Source organism: Embiotoca jacksoni, unplaced genomic scaffold (genome assembly GCF_022577435.1).
Source record: "Embiotoca jacksoni isolate LCO1_2020_lvr unplaced genomic scaffold, fEmbJac1.0.p SCAF_48, whole genome shotgun sequence".
NCBI classification, from domain to species: domain Eukaryota; kingdom Metazoa; phylum Chordata; class Actinopteri; family Embiotocidae; genus Embiotoca; species Embiotoca jacksoni.
In genome coordinates, this window is record NW_027185401.1 from 839684 (window position 1) to 863175 (window position 23492).

Genomic DNA, 23492 nt, shown 5'->3' on the forward strand with positions numbered 1-23492 from the left:
CTGTGCTACTCCCCAGCTCATTTAAATAAGAGGGCCAATTGAAAAAAGGTGCTGATGACTACTTACTCACAAAAGGTTATAGTTTCCCCTTTGCTACGAGCACGACACGGTGCTACTGACTGTTCCCGCGCAACAGGACCAGTTTTAGAACTTTTTGATTGTTCCCTGGTCACTTCTGCCATCAAAAAAAAAAAAGAAAAAAAAAAGATGGCGGCGAATAAAATACGATATAGACCAGTGAAGGAGGTTGCCTCCTGGTCTGAACATGGTCTATTCGCTACCATAGGAACCACGACCCTCCATGTCTAATGGTAATACTACATCTGTTAACGCTTGAGGTTATTACTGATGCTTCTCCCAACGGCCCAAGTTATACGGCGAATGTATATCAAGTTTTATTACATATTTACATTTAATGACCGGATTTAATGGCTGAAATACAGCTCAGTGTTTTCTAATGTTAATATTATTAACTGCTGTCTTGAGATTCATCATAATTGGTCTTTTGAAAATATTACATTTGGGAAGACGGAAGCTATTGTCTTCATTCCTGAGAAGTGTTTCCATTCAAGCTCTGGTTCTCACAGACATCAGTCTCCACGATGAAAACCAAAAGGCTAGGCAGCTGAAAGCCTGTCATATTATTCTTGGTATTCGTCCCCATACATCGGCATTGCCATTAACCTAATTATTGCTATTATGGTTTTGTAATTTGAGTTCTCCACTTCAGAACGCAGTTTCACCTCAGGCATGGCGGGGTGTGTTAGAAAAGGAGCTGTTTAGCCTCTTCTTCTTTTTTTTTTTTCTTTTTTTTTTATATATTTGCCAACAGAAATTTGGAAACTTTCTTCTTACTGACCTCAAAGAAGAAAAAAATGAGTCTCCTGTTTTGAATTCATGGGCTTGTTTTAGCAAAGGGTTGCCCTTTGAAGCCAATATAATAAAACTTGAATACCAGTTTGACTAACTGTATTGTAGGTAATGAAACAATAATAAACAGCAAGAAAATGAAAACGGAAAAAAAAAAAAAGCTCTGCTTTTGGTAAAGACAAATTATTTGTTTTAAAAACCAAGAAGAACAGAGAAAATGTTGGGAAGGTCGTTTTCATTTTTGTCAAGTGAGTGACAGAACAAAACGATGGCTCTGTTTGCTTTGAGATGTTGTCTCACGTCGGCGAGGCGCGATCGGACGGGATAAGAGGGGAGTCGAGTCGTTTGACTTGCAGACCACAAAATGTCCCGTTCTCTCCCTCTCTTTCCTCTCCTAATGTGTTTTTTCTCCTCCTCCTCCTCCTTCTCCTCTTCCTCCAGGCAACATGACTCTCACAACCTTAATGTGTGGTTATGGGAACACTGCGCTCGGCCGTAATGAGATTTTCACTTTTCAGGTCCAAGTTGTGACAAATGTTCTCAAAAAGCTCGTCTTTGTGTGTTTAAAGTTCGGGGAAAAAAATGAGCGGAAGGGTTTCGGATTATTGGACCTTTTAGGGTTTAAAAAAAATAAAAAAAATAATATATATATATATATATACATGTATACTGGGAATTCAATCTAGAAATGATGTGAAACTAAAGCGTCGAGTCCTTTATTCATTCTGCTAACCGCTTTGATGATTGATCCAGTACGGTCTCCGATATAATATATGTAATATATAATATGTTTTATACGTTTGTAAATTGAATATTGTTGCATTTTGGATGGTCGGATAGAAGTACATGTTTTTTTCCTACTTCCAGCAACTCAACAATATGTCAATACTTTCTGACTCCACTACCTAGTTTTGTGGCTCTCCGTGTGAAGCTCGTTGCTTCCCGTCGACGAAATACATTTATTAAAAATCGGATCACAAATGTGTAGTTAAAAAAAAAAAAAAAAAAAAAGCATCAGTAATTTCCTAAAAGAAGTTTTTTTTTTATCCTCTAAATTCATGGCAGCAGATTAAAACTGAACTTGGCTCCAATATAAGGCCGGTACTGATGTCCAGGTTCAACCGGCGGTGTATCGACGCTTTTGTTTCAGACTGCAGGCAAATCGGATTTGTTTCTCAAAGACTGTCTGCAGCGTTATTTGCAAGTAAACAGATCAGATTCGGTGCGTCCGGACATCGCCCAACCTATCTGCATGGGTTGCCGTGGTAACGATGTAACGCTGATGACGAGGCTTTTCACGTCACACAATGTCACGGTTTTTTCTTTTACTTTAAAAAAAAAAAACAACCTCGACCTGTTAGAACCACAAAACCAATCCCTTCTAATCTAATAGCTTTCCTCTCTTCTAGCTCGTTCAGTGAGTTTACACTTTTGAACCTACCCCCCCTCCCCCTCCCCCTGTCTCATATCCTGAACAAACATCCTGTTTAGATAAGAAATGCGCCGAACTGCAGGAGCAGGATGTTCCCGAAACGCCACTTCGCGCCGGCTTTCACAGACAATACGAGGTAAAAGTAGAAAAAAAAAAACTAAAACCATCTGATGAGGAGTCCTGTACGAACATCTTTTATCACCTGGCACTAATCTCCCGTTTGAAGGTCCTACAGGACTGACTGACTGACCTACAATCTGCCTGAATGCAAATACATTTGAATGGCAGTTGGTGGTGACGGCATTTACATGACAAATACTGGATCCAGACTATCCTGTCTGTGCAAATCAGCCCAGCAATGAGGGGGGGGGGGAGGGGGTTGTCGGCTTATAAGATGCGACGACAGAAGTGCTAGACGCTCTCCGCGAGGCGCTTGCGTAGCGTCGTGTAATGTTTCGGCCAGTTTCTTTTGTTTTTACTTGACTTCTTGTGTACAGTGTGGCGAGAGTGTGGACTCCAGGTTTTTTACAAGGATTCAGGTGAAAACAAAGTTTAGGAGTTTTTTTTTTAACGGGCTGAACCTGCGTCCCCCCCCCCTCCCCATCCCTCCGTCTCCCCCCCGAACCCGCTTCCCTTTGTAAAAAGAACAACAATCAGGGAAAGTTCACGTTTTGCTTCGGCAGCCGTCGTCTCGTCTGCGGGGTGAAGTTCACACGAGGCGCTGAGAGTTTAAAAGAAAGAAAAAAGAAAATGCCTTTTGGGCAAAGTCGTGCCGGGCCTTAACTCCATGAATTACAAGCATTTGGACTCAATTAAATCCCCCTGTTGGTCCGTCCTGGTAACAGTTTCCCCTCCCAGCAGCACCCTGGCTGTAAGCTAATTGGCTGTGACTCTCATCAGAAGACCCCTCCCTCCACCCTCCCACCCTCCACCCTCCACCCCTTTCAACTGGCTGATGCGATTAACCACAGCTCCTCATCCTCCAAAGTGTGGTGTCAAACACCTCTGAGCCGTACCAAGAAATGTGATATCTATTTTTTACAGTTTTTTTTTTTTTTCTTTCTCCTGTGGACACGTAGCCGAATTCAAAAACTAAATACTCTGTGTTGCGACAGCCCGACCGTTGCTCATAACTTAACGTCTCTGCTTTCATTATAGTCTGGAAACCATCTTCACATTTAGGTTTGCTCAGCCGCTGAACCAATAAGTGGCCGGTGGGCGTGGCTTAGTCAGGCGACGCTAAAGTAATTCCTCCAGTGGCGGCGATGGTGGAGTTTTGGTGCGTAGTGGGCAGCGTGTCGTGGTCAATACCAAACGGTTTGCGCCAATAGTTTCCAAAGTAAGCCGAGGTCTGCCAACAATTACAGACGATACTCGATAAGCTATTGGCTGCAAGCTTTGGTTAAACTGACAGTTTTGAACATTATGAGCGTACGGATCAGAAGAGATCAAATGTTTGTACGAGAATTTCATTTGCTAACAGTTTCGTCCCGAATGTGCTGACTTTCTCTTTCGCTATATTGGCCCTATTTCTAACGGTGAATTCTCATTGAACAGATTTCACTCCGTCAAAGGTTAAACTGTAAACATTCTTCAACCAACAAATCTGTGTGTGGTGCGTCTGACACTCAAGATGATGAATATATTAAAAAAAAACAACGATACGGCACTGCGTATCTTGCTTTATAGCGCTTCTGACAAATGGTAAGATTTCCGGTCGGACCGACCTAAAGTGGATCTGCCGTTCTGGGACAGGTTAGCAGTTGGAAGCGACGGTGACTTTGTGCTTACGGAGAGGCGTCAGTCGCTGCTGACGGTGTAATCGTAGAGGAGGACGGAGGCACGCAGGCAGTCGGACCCGTCCAAAAAACACTAAGACCTCTCCGAGAGCGAGCCAGACAAATGCACCGAGAGGGGAAATGAAGACCAGATGGAAGAAAAAAACCCACATGAAGGATCAGAAGGGGGGAGAAAGACTGACGGCAGGAAATGTAAGAGAGAGTGGTGTGGAGGGAGGTGGTGGTGGTGGTGGTGGTGGGGGGGGGGGGGGAGGGGGGGTGGTGTGCACTCCTGTTCCTAAATATTTGTTATACCTGGCGGGATAAAGCCATCTTGATCATTTATTTGTTTATTGACACGATGCAAGGTCAGTTTGGACAGGTGTGCCCGGCGTCATAAAACCGTCAACACATAAGAAAAATGTGGAAGGTTTTACTTCAGCTGCTGAAATTAAAATGTATTAAAAATTGGTCTTGAGAGAGAGAGAGAGAGACTGCCACGTTCATACAAGAACACCATGTGGATGCAACGCTGGTTGGACTTTCTCAGCAAGCAAACAAACAGGCTAATTTAACATAATTAGACCGATTCATGTTTCCAAACCTTCGAAAATAGCGGTTTTGAATTGAGTCTTTTTTTTGTTTTGTTTTTTTGTCAAAAGCCACATCTTAATGACAGCAGAAGAAAGTCATAGATCTGAACTACAATTTTTTTTTGTTTTTTATATAAATCCACTCGAGCGAGCCAAAGCCAATCTGTACACCCGATTCCAAACAAATGTGTTTTTTTATTTTTCCTGTCGGCAACATAACAAACTAACCTCTGCCAAAATGTAATTAGCAAACCCCTCAAAAAAATGCTAAAAAATACGGCGCATAAAATTTTGCATAAAACCGCCACGGTCCATTACGTCTGTCACATTCCACGAATTCAAGACTTCCCCCTTTCCTCCCTTCCTCCCTCCCTCCCTCCCCGACGCTATTTCAGCATGTTTCGAAGCAAAAAAATGATCTACCACCTGTGGTCTAAATCTACCCTCACAGGAAATGACATCACAAAGAAAGTGTATATATACACACACATATATGTGTGTGTGTGTGTGTATATATATATATGTGTGTATATATATGTGTATATATATGTGTATATATATATGTGTATATATATATATGTGTGTGTGTATATATATATATATATATGTATGTATAAACTAAAGGAAATGACATCAGGAGAGTGTGAAGCGTGGTTGGCTGCGAGACTGTTTTTTCACATCTGACAGTAATCAGGACGACAGCTTTGGCCGAAACCTCCAAGACTGTAAATTTATCTTCTACACAACTGCTTTTTCGGAAGGAGTAAAGTGGGTTTGTGTTTTTGTGTGTCCGAAGAGACATGTGTGTGTGTGTGTGTGTGTGTGTGTGTGTGTGTGTGTGTGTGTGTGTGTGTGTGTGTGTGTGTGCGTGTGTGTGTGTGTGTGTGTGTGCGTGTGGTTTAATTCCAAAACCACCAGATATGTAACTGTGGGAAAATAGTGACATGTAATCTCTGTGAATGATAGTTGAAATGGAAAGTGCCATACGAGAGAGTCATTTTAAATTAAACTCTGAGACTTTACGCAAAGATTATTAGGTATATTTTCAGATATTGACCCCCCCCCCCCCCAAAAAAAACAAAAAAAAAAAAAAAAAAAAAGCACCAGAATATATATCTACTGTAAATACACAGTTTTCCCATTAACTGCCTTGCTTGCAGGTGAAAAGAAAACAAACAAACGAGGTGATAAGAAGGTTAATCATTCATCCATTCATGGGGTCTGTGTTTTTTTTTTAGCAGCTGTCAGTGGGCAGTTTGTCCGCATTCCTCCGGGCCGATACGTTCCTTCCCTCGGCGGTTACGGCGTCGCGGAGCTCGTGAAAGCGGAGAAGCAGCTGCCGGCTGCAGTCCGTCAGCGAGGCCGGCAGCAGACACGGCGAATTGTTCAAATAAGCCGAAGCCGAGGGACTCCGCCGCTTCCTGAAAACAAACCAGAGCTGCTTCGATCGGACCCGGAAAGACGGCTGAGCGGCGACTTGTAGATATGTATATAGATAGAGAGATGTGATTTGTGTTCCTCGAGTGTTGTTAAACTTCTTCAAACCTGTTAATCTACGCTTAATCTTATGAAAAGGAAAGTAAGCAAGCTTACGAGCACGTTTTAGATTCCCGAGATTCCTGCGTTCATCGAGACTGTGCATCGATTGCATCAGGATTATGCGTTTCGCGTTTGTAAATAGTGAAGTGAACCTGAACCGTCAGGCCCGACCGGATCGCGGCAGCTTCACATGAATCAGTTGTGCTAGCTGGTTAAAAAGAGGGTTCAGAGCGCGCCTCAACCGCCACGTCTCAACCGGTAATTCTGTGTGTCGTGTTTACAAAAAGCTCGGCGCTCTGTGAAGTTTGCGAGATTTGCATCACTGAACAACTACAAACCTGACCGTGGTGACCTTCAATGAATAGAGAGATCTGGAGGGTTCAAAAACCTGGAATAAGAAGCGAGAGCGACGCTTTACCGTCAATAAATCGAGGTTATGTAAATCAAATTGAATTGAGGTTACATCTCTAATCAGGTCATTCAGAAATACTAATAATAAAAAAAAAAAATACGCATGCAAAAGTACCAGATAGACCAGAAGTTACAAAAATATGAATGTCAAAAAGCTGTAGTAGGTTCCTCGTAGTCATTTGTAGCCTTACTGAGCTTCTCTTAAAAAGTAATCTGGTGTTTTTTGCTCCCAAATTTCACCGCCGGTGTGACCGGTGCACTGAAGCAAACTTTCAAGCCTGGTGGTCTGAAAAAAACCCTCTTATTAAGCTTTTAAAAAAAATTAATGTGTATTTGTGCAAATAATGAGGAGAGTAGAAGATATTCTTTGTATGTATTTAACATATGAGACGTTAAAAAAAAAAAAAAGTCCCTGCTTGGAATGGAATGAGGAGTTCTTGATTTAACGGACCCCCTGCTGGGAACAAGGGGTGTTGACACTGAAAGACAGACAGGGAATGTGTGTGTGTGTGTGTGTGTGTGTCTGTGTGTGTGTAGAAAGAGCGATGAGGGGGAGTTTACAGGAGATTATTGATGGGATGGAGGGCAAACAAAAAAAGAACAGCATGTGATAGAAAAATGAGAGAACATGTATGTCAGAGTGTATGAAAGAGAGACGGGTGGAGGGGGAGGAGGGCGAGTCAAAGATTCCTGAGTGAGAGAGTAAAAAAAAAATAAAAAAAATGGAGTGAGTGAGTGAGTGTGTGTGTGTGTGTGTGTGTGTGTGTGTGTGTGTGTGTGTGTGTGTGTGTGTGTGTGTGTGTGTGCTTCCACTGGAATCTGCAGAGGAGCCGAGTGAGGCCACCAGTCGACAGCACAGCTGGTTACAATCACAGTGGCTAAAGACTGTACACACACACACACACACACACACACACACACACACACACACACACACACACACACACACACAGTCTGACAGCCTCCGGGCTAAATTCCCTGTTAAACTATGAACAATAACGCTAACAATAAAGCCAAGTAGCTGTTCAAGCTCAAAGAAAAGGAGTTTTTTTTTGCATCGTGTGCGGTTTTTAATTGTAAAAACTAAACCGCTACTCGTGGAGATTCTCAACTTCATAAAGATTTATGCCATAAACTGCCAGAAATGTATTAATAAACTTGTCCGTTCCTCGTTTCATTTCAAAAGGTATTTCTATTTCATTACCATCGTCGTCGTCATTATGAGACAGGTGTCGAGTCCATCAGGTCCGGAATTTACTCCGTTTGTGCTCATTAATTTTTCTCATTTAAATTCTCTCTGAAATCCACAGGGGTGCTTTGAGGAATTTGGGGCGCCCCCTTACAGGTTATGACACGGGGCCCCCTCGCTCTGATGCCTCTGACTTCACGCATTAGAGCGTCACCTCACCTTTCGCTGCCCCTTTTTTTTCCACCGCGGGACCTTTTCCGGGAACGCAAAGTCGAGAACTTCACCTGCATGTCGCCTGCAGAGTTTACCGGGGACATTTGGCTGAAAAGGACCTTTTGAAAAGTAGAAACTGCGCATATCGGCTCCCATCAGGGGCACGCACGCCTTCTCATACTTCTACATACAAGTAGAGGAAGTCACTTCGACCTGAGCATGACTGCAGAAGACTGTCTTCTTGACTTTATTCTGTTTCTGACTGCACTGGCATTAAAATAAAAAACATGTGACGTGACACATTTCTAGAAGGACTCGCTAGTCAACTCTGGCGTCAGGACAAACAGCCACGCTTCATCACGGACAGAGAAGAAACATGACCAACTCCAGACTGTGAAAGCATTCAGCGGTCCGCGTGCAGCAACTGGATGAGGCATTAAAGCGCTGATTTACATTGTGCCTTAAATCCAGACCTCTAAACTGTTTCTCCATACACACGACTGAATTATAACCCAGTCATTTAAGTATTGGTAGTAGCTGTGTTAGTAGATATGGTGGCAGTAAAAATGTTAGTAGTAGTTTTCGCAACGGCAGCAATTTTTATAGTGTAAAAAGTGACTTTTTTATAGTCGCCATCTAGCATTTATAAGCAGTAAACTACCATTTAATATAAATGTTCTAACATACTTTGACGTAGTTGTACGTGCCCGTAATTTTTGGATTTATTAATCTCAGCTGGGACTTTCTGAACCATCATTTAAACTAAACTTTTGCACCGTTTCCCATCCGGTCCCTGATGTATCAGCGACTGGCCGCTGGCTCTCTGGCTTCAGCGCCGTGTTTACAGCCCTTCCTCTTCTGGGTTTTACCGCGACCCACTCCACCAAAACCTCGCCGCCTAATTTTCTCTCTTTGCAGCTCCCGGCTGAGAAAGACACACACACACAAAAAACAAAACCAACTAAGAAATACCAAAAAAAAAAAAAGAAGCTCCGTCGGGGTGGAGATCGGGCAGCCGCGATGAACTGATTGGATAATTTCGACCATACGGGAGCATTCAGATGTGATTAAAGTAACGAGATGGCATTTGTCAAAGGTTACCGCGGCGAGCACAAGGAGGCCTTTGTCGCCGGCTTGTTTTGCTGGAGAACGTTTGCTGGGTCGGGTCGGTTCATTAATCCATTAGTAACACAAGGAGAGGCGGAGGGCTATTTGTCCCACATATTCCTTTGTTGCTGTTTTTGTTTTCATCCGTGGAATAAAGTTTGCTGTCTCTACAGCAACAGAGCTGCTTTGTTTGCTAATTAGCCGGCTGCGTAGAAAGCAGGACAGTGTGGGATTAATCACCTTCCACTTCATTAGTACAACAATTCCTGTACGAGAACATAATACAGCCTTCGTAGATTCATTTCTAGTGTGTCTACACCTTAAGACACTTCAGTATTCACCCACCTGCACAAGTACTCTATTAAATTCATGTAGATAAAGGAAATTCTTTGAGAAATAAGCCGCCTCAGGAAAACATAATGAAGTGTTACGTGTTACATTTATAAGAGCAAGACAAACATTTTTTTTTAATAAAATAGCAGTATATAAAGCGACCTTTGCCATTGGTCAGGACCACAAAAGCTCAAAATAGAGATCTGATGCAAAAGATTGAAATGTGTTCTGTTTCTATGGAGTGAAGAAGCAACAGGCTGTTTTAAGAGCAAAGGAAAATGGGAGATTTGGAGAAGCTATGAAAACCAAAGGGCTAAAGGCCTTGGCCAGGTCTGAAAACCTTCTTTCTAACACGTCAGTGACCCTGAACATAAACCTGTAAAGGACAGATAAAAACAGTCCTTGAGCAGACTAGTCAAAGCTCAGACTTTGAATCCAACTGAATTTGTTATTTTTAAACGACCTAATTTATCTCATTACAGGCAGTTTAGGAGGGAATGTGAGAACATTTCTGGATTTGTTTTTAGGGCACTGATGTGTGTCTTTGTAGGGAAATAGGAGACGACCGATGCGTGGGTTTACATATAGCACAAAGGAAGCAGGTGTTTGTTAACTTGATTGTTGATAAGAGGAACGCAAACAAAGGTTATTTTTTTATGATCAGTTAATCCATCGGTCATTTTCTTGATTTATGGATTTAGCTGTTTGGTCTTTTCCTCCGAGTGTTTCCTGAAGCTGAAGGTGCAGCACTAAACATGCCTTTGTTTTTTTTCTGATCAATAGTTGACCGTGAAAATATTCAGTTTATTATCGCAGGAAGACTAAAGGAACCAGAAAGTACTCACATGTAAGAAATTGGACACTTAACTTTGTTAATTGACCAAAAAAAGACTAAAAACAATTATTCAATTATCAAAAAAGTTGGAAAATCATTTTCCATTCATCAAGTAATTGATTAATCGACTAATTGTTGCAGTTCTAGCTGATAGTCAAGTAACTATTTTGATTTGTAGTTTTAGGTTCAGGTCATATTTTCAGATGTTTTTTGACTCTAAGAAATAATCAAATCTACTATTGGTTTTTTTTCTGAACATGTTTTTGGGGATGTAAACAAAGTGAATGACGCCATTTACAGACAATCAGCATCCAACCTTAGTAAATTTGAGCGAATCGACAAATTAAAATAGAGGCAGATCCAAATTTCTAAATACTACACCGACTATAATCCGAATGAACGGGTGAAAAGTAGAATCAACACCAAAACTGCGTTTTAGAGGATTGTATTCAAATCTGTTAAATTCATTTTGAGGTGAAAAAGAGTCAATAATTTTTTTAAATTTGTTTTAAATTTTTTTTAAAGGTTTATCTGAGTAGAAACTACAAAAAAAGACAAAAACAGAAGCCCGGCGAGGTTTTTATCTTCTTAAATCAGTCGTGAATAACCTGCTCCGTCTGTGCATGTGTTTCCAGTATGTACGTATCTGAACTCCGAACAGTTAAACGCACCTTTCCAGAAGTTTCACACGTGTAAGGCACGCTAGTGAACCTCAAGATTCACCGCAAGCCGTTTGTAATAAATCAGAAACCCCCCCCAAAAAAAGCCTCAACTTCTTTTGACGGGATACCCACAGGGAACAGATATTTTTTATCTTCAGATATATTTTTTTTTTTACAGATCAGATTGTTCGGATTTTCCCTTTTGGGATCAGCTCCAGATCGACGTGATCTCTTTCACATCCCTCCTGCTCGCCGTCCGACCGGTCCGTCTCCTTCGCTTATCTGTCGGCGTCTAGACGGTTATCGCCGCCGTTACGTAACGATTGAGCAGATTGGTGGGAGATTCCTGCACTAGAGCGGTTTAAATGAAGGCAGCGCGCCCCGACAAACCCAGATGCCGACGCAGACGCGTAGCGCAGAGAGAAGCGAGTTGTTGTTTTTTTTCTCCTTTCACACCTCGGCTTATCTCTGCGAGCGCTTATCCCGACCTCGAAGGTGGAAATCAAACGTCAAGAGTTTAGCGATCCGTTTTACGCCATTCACACCGAGACACCTTCTTTAAACTCCCGACGCCGTTGCGGGAAAACGTCTTCGAGTCGGCGTTAAAAGTCGTCAAATTATAGCTCGAACGGGGGAAACTCACGTAGATGTGTCTCTGCTGGTAACGCAGGAAGAGGTTGTGCATGATGGCGCCGTCGTGGAGGTCCTCGAGGGACGCCATGTCCTCCACCCCTTGGACGCTGCTGCGGTGCATGGGCTGCACTTTCTGCCTGGTGAGCGCGTTCTGCTTGTAGGTGTAAACCTGGATCAGGAAAACAGAAAAAAGAAATAGTGTTAGATGCGAGCCGGGGTGAAATACGACAACGCGAATCCCACGCGGATACGCTGAAAAGAAGTTTAGAATTTACCTAAAATCAACCGAATTATATTTCTTTCTATTTTTTTAAGTTCAAATTTCCTTCCCAACTTCAGCAGTGATATTTCCACCAAGAGGCGCCTTTTTTTTTAATTTATTTTTTTTATTCACTATCCGGAGGCCAGATGTTGGACGTCGGCGCTGCCAGGTCGCTACCACAAGTTCCGCGTGTTTATTTTTAGACTTTCTCTCACGCTTTTTTCTCGCTTTATGAAGAGCGAGTCGAGTCCAGAGCAAACGCCGAGGCCGGACCGAGAGCTGGGACGTCCAAAAAAAACAACCCCGAGACAAATTAAATAAACAAATTCCAAGATACAACACATTCTTTAAAATTCAACTCATTAAAGTACCAGGATTAATTTGCCACGGCGACTTCGCCGTCACATTATCAGCGGGACAAACTGCAATGATTGAATTCCAAGAAGACATAGCAAACATATTTTCATGTCGCACTAATGATGATACGTAACAGAAAACAGCTGGCAATAGAAAACTGAACCACAACAGGAAATGTTCCTAAAAACAAAACGTGACTTTTTAACGTTTTTGTTTTTGTTTTAAATTGATACGTTGGATGTTAAAAATGACCCCCCCCCCCAAAAAAAATCTGCTTTTTGAAACTAGATATGAAGAGTGGGTAGAAGTTTGAAGTGTTTTTTTTTGTTGTTGTTGTGATTTACTTGCGAGGTAGTAGAACTTTGACATGAATCATGATCTGTTGATGCTGGTCAAACAGTAATAATCCTTCCTGACGAGACTTTATCTGATGTTACCAGAGGGGCGTGAAGCGTAGAGGGGAAGCCTGGCGGATCGAGAAGACGATCCAAAGAAAGTCTTCCGACGGGTAGAATACAATCGGGTTTCCTCATCTTTTATTATGTTTAAATCGACACGCTGTCTTCCAAAACGACATTTATAGCCACAAAGCTAGTTAGCATCAGCACGTGAACAAAGTGAACCGAAGAGTAGTTTGTTTGTTTGTTTGTTTTTTTTTGTTTGAAATGCGGCGGCAAGTCACCGGTTTCCCGCTCAAAGTGAAACGTCTATCGACCGTAAGCAACAACGACATCAACCCTTCCGGCCCGAGACGAGCAACGTCCTTCAAAATAAAAGCTAAATAAATGCTGATAAACGCAGAGTTTACCTGTCAATCATCCTTAAAAAAGTACTATCTTCCCTTCGAAAGGGGGTTTTCAGGACATAAGGGGAAAAGACAAGAAAATAAAGAAAGAAAAAAAAGAAAAGAAACATAGACGGATAGAGGGAATGAAGGAAGGACGTTTGATAACATCTGTAAATCACGGTATAATTGAGAAGAAAAAAAATAACCTATGTTTTTCAGATTTTCTTTTTTGTACGTCTCCAGCAAAAAGTCCAATATTTTGCCTTTAAATGTAAAACGCTGAGCAGAAACCCTCCGAATGAAGTGTACCTGTACCTAACACGAACGTGTGCCTTCCTCTTCTGGTTTGAAAACCAACACCGCACAACTTATCTTACACGTCACCTTCCACAGAGGCGACATACGGCGGATAGAGATGGTAAATTTGAGCTTTGGGCTCGTAGAACACAAGTCGGAGGCTGGATAAAGGTTTTCGGTGGACAGCTGCTTATCATCCGAGTCCGAGTACAAAGCTGAACAGTTTTTTCTTCCTCTGGGTGCGACTTCATCACTTTTACATTTTGAAAAAGCTTCTTTTCTGGTATTTTAAGGGTGTTTTTAAGAGGGGTGGGGGAGGGGGGGAGGGGGAGGGGGACTTTTCCTGTACAGAATATTTGGCCTTGTAGCTTCTGCTGAGGTCAAACTGAAGACAAAACATTTTACAGACGTCATAATTTGAACGTCAGTATCAACTAGAGGAGATAGTTTGTCTTATAAAAATGCGTCAAATGGTTAAAAGGAGACATAAGAACATGCTGACGAGAGATTCTCAGGTTTAAGGTTAAAAAAAATAAAAAATAAAAAAAAGTTAAAAATGCATCTGTTTATTCAAACTAATCATTAGTCCGACAGATACAGGCAGGTTTTTCTTCGAAATCTTGAAAATATTCACCCTGGAACCTGGTTTCTACAGTCACTCAATAAAGTCGGCTCAGCGGCCACTTCTCCGTCCACGGGACGGCCCACTCGTGAAGAGGTAAAAAAAAAAACAACCAAAAAACAACAACAAAAGAACACCAGTGAGGTTAATTTGAAGCAGACCTCAAATTATCAGTGCTCTGCAGGAGGTCTGAAGCCTGCAGGATCGGTGTGGGTGGGGTGGGGTGGGGGTGGGGTGGGGGGGTCTACTCAAAAATAATGATCCGTCACTGCAGGGAGGTAACACCGACGGTGTTTTCTTCATTGTCCGACTCCCTTTCGACCACCGGAGTCGTAGCAGCTGTTATTACTTCTGTCAAAGAGGTTATGTTTTTGGTGCAGTTTGTTTGTTTGTTTGTGTGTCTGCCAAAAAAACAACAACAACAACAAAAAAAAAACGACCGGCCCGATCTCGATGAAACTTGGCGGAAGGGTGCGGCACGAGCCGAGGCACAACCCATTCCATTTTTGAGCCGATCCGAATAACGTGGGGCCAATCCACGACTCCCATTTTTTCGGGTCGGCCCGACGAAATGACATCAAATTCAAGCGATGGTCGTCATAGTGATAAAACACGGGGTATAGAAATTAGATGACTCCAAATCCATCGCAAATTCCAGTACCAGTAATCCTCTGGGACACACATGCACTCGCTCAAACGTCAACACTATCTGCTAAGCTCTTAACAGCAAGCAGTGACCGTTAGAAAGAAGCCGGTGAACACGTAGCAGCTAAAAAGCCAGATATTCTCTTTTGGAAGATGGTGGAGACAAAAACCCGAGCAAAAAAAACCCAGTGAATGTTGGACTTACATTTATCAGGTGGACAAAAACAAAACTCCAAGTTTCTGAGGAAAGATAATGTTGGAACTTACATTATAGAAAAAGTGGGGAAGTTTACTGGGTGAGCGCAACTCTTTCTTTCTTTGGTTGAATCAGTAGACCGGAAAAATCTGAGATTCAGAAGAGTGTAGAGACGACAATCCATAAAGGAAAATTATGTAACTTTTGGTTTTGGTTTTCTGGCCCCGTTTGTGATGCTTCTTTCTTCTGTTGTGTGTAATTGACAATCTGGTTTCCACATGAAATATTCTGACCAATCATAAAAACAAAACGGTTTTGTGATCGTCCAGCTAAATTAATGCGCATGCACACACACACACACACACACAGAGACTGAGTCTGTGGTTGAGCTGCTCTAGGGCAAGTTCCCCCCCCCCCCGCCCCCCCCCCCCCCCCCCCCCGAAGAAAGCCAGTCTCTGTCTGAGGAGTCAATCACATCTGAACCCCATCCCCCCCCCCCCCCCCCCCCCTCCACACACACATACACATTAACACCCAGAATGCCCTGCAGCATCCTGTCAGGCTTCATTTTTCACATTCCTGACTAAGTGACTCTTTTTTTTTTTTTTTTTTTTTGGGGGGGGGGGGGGGGGGGGCGTTATCAATGATGTGTTCACAAACCCGACATCCCGATCTGACGGGTGTTATTACTGCTGCAGGCTGTCCAGGTGATAACGACAGCATTTAAACCAGAATATTGTTTTAAAAGTTAAACTGAATTAAAAAAAAAAAGAGGGTTTATGTCTAAGAGCATCTTCATCCATCACGACAAAACTTTGCAACAATTTCAGCGAACATAATGGAAGTGTTTCCAGAGGACGCTTAAAAGTGGTGCACGTCTGGAAAATAAACAAAAAAAAACCTCAAATCTTCACTTGTCACTGTTCTCGGGAAACACTTCTGTTGTGTTGACTGTAACTTTTCTGTGTTGCGAGTATTTGCAGCGCATTTTCTAAAAGCTGTGGGTGTGTTGCTAAAGTTAAAAAGATGTTTTTTTTTATTTTTAAAACATTTTTTACATTGAAGTGTTTTGACATCTCAGGGATGCCGTACATTCAACTCACCTTCAGCTCTTCCTGCTTTTCAATTTCAATACTTTCTAATGAGAAAAAACTCAAAAAAAAAACTCAAAAAAAAGCTCATTTGGAATTTTCATGTTTAAAAAAAAAGTAAAGCCGACTTATCAAAGCATTTAGGAAATGTTTTTATTGACTATATTTGAAACCTGAGGACTGTCTGTTTTTTTTTTTTTTGCCTGTGTAAGATTAACACACTTTTATAGTTCTGTTTAGCAGCTCAAAGCACTTTGTGAATGTTAAAGGACGAGTCTGTCATTTTTTGGGGGAAACTTGTTTACTTTCTTTTTTTTGCCCCGAGTTAGATGAGAAGATTTTAATATCACCCTCACAACTGTACGGTTATTATCAACCTAACAAACATGCGGGCAGCGAGAGGAGAAACCGTCTTCTGCAACGAGGCCCAAACCCGTAAAAAAACGACCTCTCATCGCGGACGCTTTTTCATCGTTTTTAGTCGTGGACAGAATCACAGCTTCGTCCCGTGAGGTCGTCAGCGTAGCGCAGATTGTCCTCCGACTTTTGACCTAATTAAGGTTTCTAATTGGTCCAGTTGTCTTTGTGGAGGTGAAGAGGGTCCTCGACAAAACAAGAAGCCCGGACGCTAAGCCTATAGCGACGGGAGTAAATCTCTGTCAAACAAAACCATTAGACAGCATCACTGTCGACGAGGAGGAGGAGGAGGAGGAGGAGGAGGAAGAGGAGGTGTGTGTGTGGGGGGGGGGGCGGTACTCTCGGATCAACGGGCTCTGTTCCTGGATCAGTTGGGATAAACTCTGTTGTTCTTACTTATATGGATCAGGAAAGTGAATTCACATTTACGTTCAGGCAATTAGAGAGAAACTCCAAATTTAGCGACAGAAGTTTTTTTTTTTTTTTTACCATGAAACCGTCCATCATTAATATTTCCTGATGATTAAATATGTTGTGAATTAACGGATTGTTTTATTATGACGGAAAGCTCACTTCATCAGTGTATCAGCAAGCAGACGATTTTGAAGGTGTTTATTTTTGAAGATTTTTTTTCCCCTTAAACTTAATTGGTCCGTAATTGTATATTCTTGAAGTGTATGTATTATTGTTTCATGTATTACACTATAAATACACTATAAAAAAAACAAAACAACAACAAAAAAAAACCTGAATATCGTAACACTCAAGTGTTTTCTTACACCTTTCAACAAATTGAGTTTCTTCATGTTTTTTTCTGCTTTCTTTATTTTTTGCTTGGGTTTAAACCTGAAATTCAAATTCCACAGATTTTAAACTCCAAAGTTTGTTTACGGGTTTAAAAGGTTTGACTGAATTTGGGACAAAACATTAAAAAAATATATATATTTTTGTGTCTGCAGAGGAAGTCAAATACAATAATAATAATAAAAAAATGTCCCTAAGCGATATAACTTGAATTGTTTGGCGCTGAAGGCTGCAGGTGTGAAGATCTGGGGGGTGTGGAGTTGGAAAGACCTTGACCTTACTTGACCTTTAACCTCTCCCTCATCTGGATTAGAGGGCTGTAGTTTAAAGGGTCAGAGGTGCGTCGCGGGGCTGCTGGCGTTACGCGTCCGAATCTCCCGAGTTGTCGCCGAGCTGCGTTCGTTTCGACTCTCGCGGACTTCGACGGCGCTGAAACCTTAAAATCGCGGCCTGAAGCTTCGTCAGGTGCGTCGGCGGCAGAGAACCGGATCGCTTCAATAACGTCTCGTAATCGGTCCGACTTTCACGGCCCGTCATCGGCCTGTCAGGGGAGGAAGAGTGAAACTCTTCATGTGTGTCGTTAGGAGAGAAAACTGAGCCCCGTAGGACCCCCCTCCCTCACCCCCCCACCTCCCCCCGCTGTCTCTCTGAAACAGGTAACCTTCCACTCGCCTCCAGCTTCACTGCCCCCCCCCCCCCCCCACCCTTCCATCATCATCATCATCAAAAGCAGCAGCTGCTCTTTGAATCACCATTCATCTCCGGCTGCATTGTCCTGCCGTCAACGTGAGGAGGAGGAGGCCGTCTGCGCCGTCGAGAAAACACTGAAACCCGAGCAAGGCTACGAGAAACCCGCCGACCTCCGACAGAAAACACGCTTACACCTTTATCTCGTCTTTTCGGGAAAGATAAAAAAAAAAAAAAAAAAAAGAAGAAAAAAGAAAATTGAATATGGAAGTTTAACCTCTGTGTCATTAATATCGTCCAGGAATATTCTCAGCAGATTTCGCAACTAGATTCCACTTAATTCTGACACTCAACACACTTCCTGCGTCAGAGTTTCAAATTAAAAGCCCCTCGGGGAAGAAGAGGATATTCTGAAACATCTGCAGTCACTTTTACGTTTCTTTTACGGTAAATGAACATGAAATAAACTTGTTAAGAGTCCAAAATTATTACCAGGACTTGATCATTTCGCTGAATCATCAAATTTCGCAGTAAAATGCGACAACTATGGTCTCCTGTAAGCGAAGGAGAAACTCTGCGGATGTCGAGGTGAAGATGACCGCTGTCGCGAAGACAAAAGAGGGCAGGTAGAGGAAGTGTTAAAAGTCTCGTAGTATTCTTTCCTCACAAAAGAACAACATCTACTCCGAAGCCCGAACAGGTGACGAACATCTCCGGTAACGCCCGGCAGACAGCTGCCACACACACACACACACACACACACACACACACACACCTATGCATATTAATCAGCCAATCGCGCACACACACACACACACACACACACACACAAACTAACAGGAAACACAATTCCACACGTGACCAGAAACAAACGCTTATTTGTCCGAGTTCAACTCCCACTGAGGAGTTCAATGTCTTGCTCAAAGGCACGCACGACATAAAGCAGCCGTCTCACGGCGTTGGACCTGCTCCTCCTTCTGTTCGACACTCTGCCACCCAGTTTGTGAGACTGATTTAAAGTCACTGTTAATACAGTTAAAGCTCTTGAGCAGATTGAGTGTCTCAGTCTCGTGATGACTTTATTTCTCGCCGCTGAGCTGAGCAAATTAAAACCTAAAAAAAACAACTACGATCCTTAATGCTGTTTAGAGAGTTATTTACAGCAGCTGTAAAAAAAGAAAGAAAGAAAAGAAAGATGTGAACTTAATGAGGATGTTATTAAACCGAGAACAGAAGAGAAACGTGGAGAGGAGAAATGTTAAGAGAGAAAAAGCCAAAGAAATAGAGACAAAAAAAAAGGCAAAAGGATGAGTAAGAAGAAGAGGTTAAAAAGAGAAAAAAGAAATTAATAGTGAAGAGAAGAGAAGACAGAAAACTGAGACACTAGAGGGAAACTTAACAGACAAAAAAAAGACCAAAAGAAAATAGACAAAAGACAAAAAGAGGACGGACACAACAGACAGAAGAGAAGAGGAAAACTATTTCACGGGATACAAAAAGAGAAACTGGCTGAGACTGAAAGATGAGAAACAAAAAAAAAGGAGACAAAAGAGAAGAAACAACGTGTCCGACGTCAAACTTACTTCCTCTGGTGACAAAGCATCCATTAATTATTAACCTGTGGATGTACCGTCTGCTCGGCGACAAGCCGAAGCTGTGGTAGACTGAGGATCCGCTAGCTTTACCTGCCACAGTTTGCAACGCACTTTTATCTTTATTTCTTTTTAAACAGTTCCACACGGAAACTTTTTGGCGTCTGTAGTCGTCTTTGCGTGTTTCTGCTGTTTGTACTGTTGCAACTAATCTCTCAGCGCCACACACCTTTTTTACGGGAGCCCAGTGGTAACGTGTTATTTTTCTTATTTTTTTTGTGTGCTTATAATCGGTTGGGCAAAACAGCTTTTAGGTGCATTACCGCCACCTACTGGTGGTAGGTAGTAATGCATTACTGCCAGGCGGCGATAAAAAAAAACGGAAAACATATTTTTTAAGACGAGAAGATAGACGCCTATACGATTCAACTGTCATGATTTGAGGACTATTGAAAATGAAAAAAATATCCTGACACAGCTCCAGTTTTTTTCGCCAGATCCAAAATGTCTAAAAGTAAAATAATTTAACCGCTAGGTGTAAATTGAGGCAGGACCGACCAATGACATCATCACCCGTCCTCGAGCCGAGACTTCAGTCTGCGGTGTGGAGGCTCATTAGCTTCGGTGGCCGAGTCTCTGGAGTGAGAACGGAGCCCAGGAGATAAGAATGCCTTAATCTGTCGCTAAATCTTCAGGACAATACGTTGGCACGACATGACCCTAAATCCCTCAGCGCTCACATTTACAGGCCGTCCTCTGGTAGTGACCCTCTGCTACTCGCCGGCTACGCGGGAAGTCTTTGTTAAAGCTGTCAGCACAGGAGGGTCGTGGAGAGTAAATCCAACCCCAAACTACTCACACCGGTTATTGTCCGCTGGCCTGATTTTCAAGGCCGAGGTTTAAAAGAGGAGGCCGTTAAAGTCAATGGACGAATTTGTAGATATTAAAAACAGTCCTAAGGGAAAAAAAAAAGAAGTAAATGATTACAGATAGATATCGAAATAAAAGGCCAAAACGTATCCGAAAAAGATCAGACAGGTCCATTTGAACGCAGCATTCGCCTTTTAAATTTGACTCCGATGTTTCTGCTGCTGGTTATGCAAAAAAAAAAAAAAAAAAAAATTTCTCCCAGCAATCCAGCGGGAAGCTTTTATTTTGAAGCAGCTCCAGGAAGTCAAGGGCTCGTGTCACGGGTGCATTGCCAACGGTGCCACGAGAGAATAAAAATCCGTCGACACAACAAGACGCCGACGGCACAAACGGGAGCTGCGGTCAACAGCTGCCGAGACAACGACGTTCTGTTAAAAGCTGCATCCTAAAACTAAAACTCGTTCATCTTCTTCCCTCCATGTGAATCCTATTAATACTCCTGCACTCCCATTCTCCAGAACGATAACAATACGAGGAAAAACGACCCGCGCGTCAAATCCAAACCTCGAAATCTGCCCCGACGGATTCGTTCAAGTTAATTCTTAATAACTGCAATACCTACGTGAAAGCCCACAGTGACCTCGGCTTCCACGTGCCCTTCAAACCTCCTCTGGAGCCGCTGTTTTGACAACACGCGGATCAAAGACGTAGCGCAGAAGCATATGGGGTTTAGGGGATTATCGCATCTTGAGCTGATCCCAAAATATGCGCAGATCTCTTTAAGCCTTTGCTCTCTTGTCGGTGTCGGAACGAGTGTGGAACGATGGGGAAGGACGGGGGAACATTCCCCGCCCCTCCTCCCCCCGTCGGGACAACAAACAGTCCACCTGGAAGGGGGTCAATATTCAGTCTAGAACCGAAGTGGAGGAACCAAACGGTGGACTGAAAGGTGCTTTTAATAACGCAGTCACTTTTTGTTCCACATGCAAAGCGCTGCGAGCGTTACGCAAATTAGACCAACGACCAAAAAAAAAAAAAAAAAAAAAAAAAAGCAATCACGTGGTTTGGGAAGAGTTTGGTGCACGCAGTCGTTGTCTTGTGAATTGTGGTTGTTTTTCTGCTTTTGTGAGTTCCTATCAGCAAAAAAGGAAGGCAGTCTGAACATTAGCCGTCAGGAAACGGAACAAGACGGACTTCTTACCTGGCCGTAGTCCGTGGCGAAGACGACGACACCTCCAGAGCAGGAGGACACGGTGCTGGGAAGGTACTGCTCATCCTCCCGTAACCACACCCGCTCACCCTGCGCAGAAAAACAAAAACGGTCCGAGGGGTTAAACGAGGCCGAAGACTCAAAAAGGGCTGAAATAAAAAAAAATGAATTTAAAGGATTTCAATTTGCTCATTTGCAGATCAAAAGACGTCTTTATCGGTCTTGAAATATATTGTAAACAACACTGAAACTTTCGGCCTCAAGCGCCACATAACAGCAAGATGACCTGCAACTCAAATGAGCAGGATTTACCATTTCAAGAAAACACAGGAGCCAGAAAGTTCAAATAATCACTTAAAACTGTTTCAATAGTCAAATTTGACGACAATTCGTGCACCACAATTTAACAGTTCACGTTCAAAACGTCACCAGTTTATCCTCAATACGTTACTTTTGATTGCATCAGCAGCACAGCTCCTGCTCATACAATCAAAAAAAAACAAAAAACAAACAAATGTATTGACAGTTCATTTCTGTCAGGTTTGTAAACCTGTCTGCTTCAGAGCTCCTGCGGGTGCCATGTTTTATTCTTCGCCGATGGGTCTGACGTTTGCCGTGGCGTCGCCGTGGCGTCGCCGTGGCGTCACCGTGGCATTGACCTTTCCCCTGACCGCGGAGACGTTGCGTTTCAGAGGTCTCCGTTGGGGTTTGTGGGGAAATTAGCAGCGAATTTGAGGAAGAAACTCTCGAGGATTCGTGTCCTTGTTTTTTTTTTCCATCACTTTTGGCTTCAGATTTAATAAAAAATATGTTTAGAAATAGTTTTTCTTGTGACAAGTGCAGACGATTGATGGATGGATGGTGTTTGTTTGATCGTATCCATTGGAAACAGAGATTACGAGGCAAAAGAAATTCAGGCTCGGAGCACCGAGCCGACCTCGTTGAAATATGACTGAGGGGCCGAGGGGCCGAGGGGCCCCTCCGAGTGGATCCCCCCCCCCCTCTTAATCGCATAGCCACATGTGCCGCTGTTCATTAGCGTGACAGGCTAATGCTAATGGGAAAAACAAGCTCTGCACTTTTTGTGAGATGCCCCCCCCCCCCACCCTCCAACACACTCCCCCCTCCACTCTTTTTGAACCAGGCATACGACCTTTGACCCACAAACCCTCATTCGGAGAGTCGTCCCGGTTTAGTCAGAGGGAAGGGGGGGAGGGGGGGGGGCTGGCTGGATTAAAAAAAAAAGAAATAAGCAGATGAGTGGATGTGGACTATGACACACACACACACACACACGCACACACACACACACACACACACACACACACACACACACACACACACACACACACACACGGAGTAAAGCTCAGGTTTGCAGCGTCAGCAGTGGATCAGAGGGGAGCCGTGTGTTGTTGTAAAAACCCGCCGCCGCCCTGCGATTCAAAAAGGTCCCGGGACCTCCTGGGGAGACATCAAAATGTGACGCTCCGAGGAAAAACTCGTACAGGAAACTTCCCTCTTTTGGTCGGACAGAGAAATCCCTCCTCGGTCTTTATTTTATCTTCGTTTTTGGTGCCGATTTTAGCGACCTCTGCCAAATTTCTGCTTTTTATTCAGAGATGTTAAAGACAGGAAGCAAAAAAATTGGAGGGAGATCAGAGTGAATTGTTTTGAAGAGCTTTGATTGTTCTCCTTCTGTTTAGGCCTCAAACTAATTCAGAAGAGAAACCAAACTGAAAACGGCCTCCTGCTGAAAGCGAACCGTTTCAGAATATCAACACCAATTGCTTTTTAAAGTGTCGGTTTTGGCCTTTTCACGGTATTTGTTGACAATGAGAACTAATAACAAGATTTAATTCAACTCTATTCCATTTAACCCAACGCGGGTTATTTCACGGCACTTAACACGGTGAAGGATGAAATGATTGGTGGAAAAAAACAAAAAACAAAACGTCCCTTTGAAAGGAGAAAAACCTCCGATATGAGGGAAGGTAAAACTGCCTTTCTGCAGAGAGGGGAGAGCAGAGAGAGAAAAGGACAGCATGGAGATCCCCAAAAAA

At 42.9% G+C, this 23492-nt stretch overlaps 1 protein-coding gene across 1 annotated transcript in view; it reads right to left on the reverse strand.

Moving 5' to 3' along the window:
- myo10 (myosin X) overlaps positions 1-23492 on the reverse strand; it is a 99794-nt gene that overhangs the window by 50172 nt on the left and 26130 nt on the right. The window contains 2 exon segments of the mRNA XM_069170012.1: positions 11606-11764; positions 21424-21522. Coding sequence (XP_069026113.1) covers positions 11606-11764; positions 21424-21522 — 258 coding nt within the window.